Source organism: Rhipicephalus sanguineus, chromosome 3, assembly GCF_013339695.2.
Source record: "Rhipicephalus sanguineus isolate Rsan-2018 chromosome 3, BIME_Rsan_1.4, whole genome shotgun sequence".
NCBI lineage: Eukaryota > Metazoa > Arthropoda > Arachnida > Ixodida > Ixodidae > Rhipicephalus > Rhipicephalus sanguineus.
The window spans coordinates 223,833,473-223,837,045 of record NC_051178.1 but is presented as its reverse complement, the minus strand read 5'-3'; the positions used below and the strand labels follow the sequence as shown (position 1 = coordinate 223,837,045).

Genomic DNA, 3,573 nt, shown 5'->3' with positions numbered 1-3,573 from the left:
AGTGCGTGCAAATGAACCCCCGGTATGGGATAAACTTGGTGTACCAGGGTACTCTCTGCCTCAAGTTCTTTAATGATTGAGAGTACGGCACACGAATTGTTCTTCAGAAACTTCATATTAACGAGCAAGTCGTGCACAGCTTCAGGCGATGAAATAAGACTGTTGAGCTTCTCACACTTTCATTCCTTGGCTTCGTCGCTTCTTAAGAAAGACAAAATGGCGCGCCAGTAGTCCAAATTATCTTATAGAGCTTCATAAAAAGATAACCAACTCGACGGACATACGGTTTTAAGCGACTTGATGGACATGCCCATGGCTAAGCACACAAGACGAAACTTACGGCGCAGCTCCCCGACGACTTCAACAGAGCAGGAAAGTGCACAACGAAATTGTGAACTACGTTAAACGAGCTCGTCCTGATTCCAGCCTCCAGAGCGTTGTTGAGTAGGTGGCACGGATCTTTCAAGTGAGGCGCCTTGAATTCGGGGTTGGAGAGTTGCAAGTCCTTGTGAAGCTTCTGCATGCAGGAAGCTGAGTCGGAGCACAATACAGCTACGTCGCCTAATACAGCTACGCGCGGTAAACTTTAAATCGGTCAAATCAGAAGGCGTATCAATGAGCGCTTAGAACTTGCCCTTTTTATAAAGAACGAAATCAGGTCATATTGGCCCTTGAAATCGGAGTGTATTCCGAATTGTCAAAAATTTTAACGGCGAATGTTTATCAGATTTTTTCGGATAAAACGGCACAGCGTCGTTGGAAGAGAGAAGCAGGGGGGGGGGCGGGGCTGGACAATGAAAAAAGAGTTTGGAAAGCGGAGCCCCCCCTCCCCACCCCTTCTCGTCTTACGAGTGTCCCCACCGCCGAGCACCCCACAAAAGGGGTACTTCTCTGCCCATCAGATAAAACCAGTGGGTGCCCTGCGCCACTGCGAATCGAACCCTGTGCCTCCCGCCTTGGAGGCGGACGCTTCCATATCGACCGCAGAAGTGGCGCCTTGCGCCCTCTCCCGCGTTCCGACACGCGCGTGGTTGAAGCGGGCGAACGAGCACACTGGCAGGTAGAAAAGGACGCCCGTGCGCTCTATACGCTCTCGAACTTAGTCGTCAGAAGGCACAGCGATGCAGTCTGGCATAGTCTGGCACGCTTCCCGTGGTCTCCAGAATTTTGCACTCGACTGTACGTACTGAAAGACACACTGATACCATTTGTTTCCTACATACAGATGTCGTTCACGTGCTTGCACAATACGGTACCACAAACGTTCTATTGAAGAGCTTGGGGGTACAGAAGGACATTCCTGACGCACTGGATGAGACTGGCAGCACGGTGGCGATGAGCTGTTGCCGCAGCGTGTGCGAACATCTGTGCGGCAATAGAGCACTTTTTCATGGGGCGCTGGTGGAAATGCAACAGTCTCTCTCAATGCTTTTCAATGCTTCTCGCCACTACAGTTCTGGCGGCAGACCAAGCTAGCGAGCGGTGCATTCTGGTAGAACGGGTCTGGCTGCTCCTGAGTTAGATAGACATCGACTATTCGCACTCTGCAAGCGTCGTTAAAAGTCTATTGAATCACCTATGATCATTCACAGAACTATCTCCTGTCTTTTCATAACAAGCCATTACGCCAGTAAGGTGATACACGTGACGTCACTAACGTTAATTAATTCATTCATTCAGACATTATTCAAGACAATTTACAATTGTCTTAGGAGACGCAGCAAAAGGCCCGAAAGGTGCCTGACTAGGCTACGTCACCCAGACATCAGCTGCAGCAGTGCGATATCTGTAGAACACACGTATGGTACAATACAAGAACAATAAAGAAAGCTCTCTTTTCGCTTTGAGATGAGAAAAAGCAACAACAGAGAAATGGAAAGCAACAAACAGATGTACACATGTATCTGTTTAAAAAGATTTTACGATATACATTATACAGGATTTAAAAACACATCAATACATAACTTAGCACAAAAACCTAAAACTCATGAAATATTAATTCTCTTACTTGCTTTTTAAATTGTGTTGGGGAGATTCTGTTTTGCAGTAGGTTTATTATACCTGGGTATTCGTTTAAGGTGTCTGGTATTAATGTTGCCAATTTTTGTAAACCGTAGTTTGTTCGTGATCGGGATGTGACTATTTTGTTTTCACGTAGTTCATAGGGGGTTTGCTTGACCTGATATTTTTCCTCGAAAAGCGTTCTATTACTTGTATATTGGCGCATTACCGTCAGTGACAACTTTTGTTTAAGTAGGTGCTTTATCGACAATATATTATAGCAGCTACTGATCGCTCCATATACCAGAGGTATCAGTTACGACCCGCCACGGTGGTCTAGTGGTTATGGTGCTCGACTGCTGACCCGAAGGTCGCGAGATCGAACCCCTGCCGCGGCAGCCGCATTTTCGACGTAGGCGAAAATGCTTGAGGCCTGTGTATTTAGATTTAGGTGCACGTTAAAGAACCCGAGGTGGTCGAAATGTCCGGAGCCCTCCACTACGGGGTCCCTCATCGTGGTTTTGGGATGTTAAACGCCAACAATTAATATTATTAGGCATCAGTTACGGCCCATTCGACTCCCGACTTTGCCATGCATGCCGTTCTTTTTCGTCGTCTTGCTCGGCTGTCGTTCGCAGTCATGTAGTGTGTTTAAAAGTGCGGGCACGGCACCGACAGCATGACTCCAATAAACGTGATAAGCGCTTTTAGTCTACAGTCCTGATAAGCGCTAGCTGATGTTTCGTAAAGACGCCAGCGCAACGTGTCTCCCATAAAACTAAGTGGAGAGAAGGAGACAGCGTCCGCAAGGAGGATAGGGGAGGCGAGAAGGATAGCGCCGTCTCGCGCATTCGAGCGCAGGGTGGCTCATGGGCCTTTTGAATAACATCTAGCGTCATTTTTGGATGCGCTGTGACCTGCCACGACGCCATAGGCCGTAGATCGTCCACATATGTATATGGGACGTGTATTTTTTTCTGTCGTCTCCTCACTGCGCCGAACTTAACAGCGAGCGCTTTACGCCGGCTCCTCTATTGAAGACGTACCGAACGTCGCGTCCTCCATGTGGTCGTTAGCGATGTCTCCACGGCGGTGGTGCCTCTTGCGGCGGGGCCGATGGTCGTCCAAAAAAAGCCTGCGCAGGTCTCCCTTGCTGATGGGCAGCCGGCACTGAGGGCACGGGGCGTCTGTGTTTCCCTTCGACTCGCACCACTGCTCCAGGCAGTGCTCGTGGAACACGTGGCCGCACAGGGTGGCCACCGGAGAATCCCGACGACGCAGGGACTCAATGCAGATGCCGCAGGTGGGGCACATGGCTGCTGCGAGCCGTAGCGAGATACAAGGAAGCGAGGTAAGCTTAAACTCTTGATGCCAATGACGGGGACTGAGGGCATCGCGAAAAATGTCACTTGAATTCAGTTTCCCGAAACCCATGACTGTCTCTACTAATATTATTGAAGTGACATCACGGACGCTCGTACACAGCAGGCCATTGTTAAAGGAAAACACCGGAGCGCGTGGTGGCCGCTCGGCGCCACCGCCGGCAGGTCTGAGAAATATTACGCTACCGGC

The 3,573-nt window shown here is 49.5% G+C and overlaps 1 protein-coding gene across 1 annotated transcript; it reads right to left on the bottom strand.

Annotated features, from left to right (window-relative positions):
- Positions 1-2,896: 2,896 nt before the first annotated feature.
- Positions 2,897-3,370, bottom strand: LOC119388337 (E3 ubiquitin-protein ligase trul-1). Its single transcript, XM_037656041.2, has one exon. It carries the CDS (start codon positions 3,313-3,315, stop codon positions 3,019-3,021), a length of 297 nt encoding a protein of 98 aa, XP_037511969.2. The 5' UTR covers positions 3,316-3,370; the 3' UTR covers positions 2,897-3,018.
- Positions 3,371-3,573: the final 203 nt, after the last annotated feature.

Bases quoted from the DNA above. Each gene is read 5' to 3' on its own strand.
- LOC119388337 (XM_037656041.2), bottom strand. From the start codon at position 3,315: ATGTGCCCCACCTGCGGCATCTGCATTGAGTCCCTGCGTCGTCGGGAT.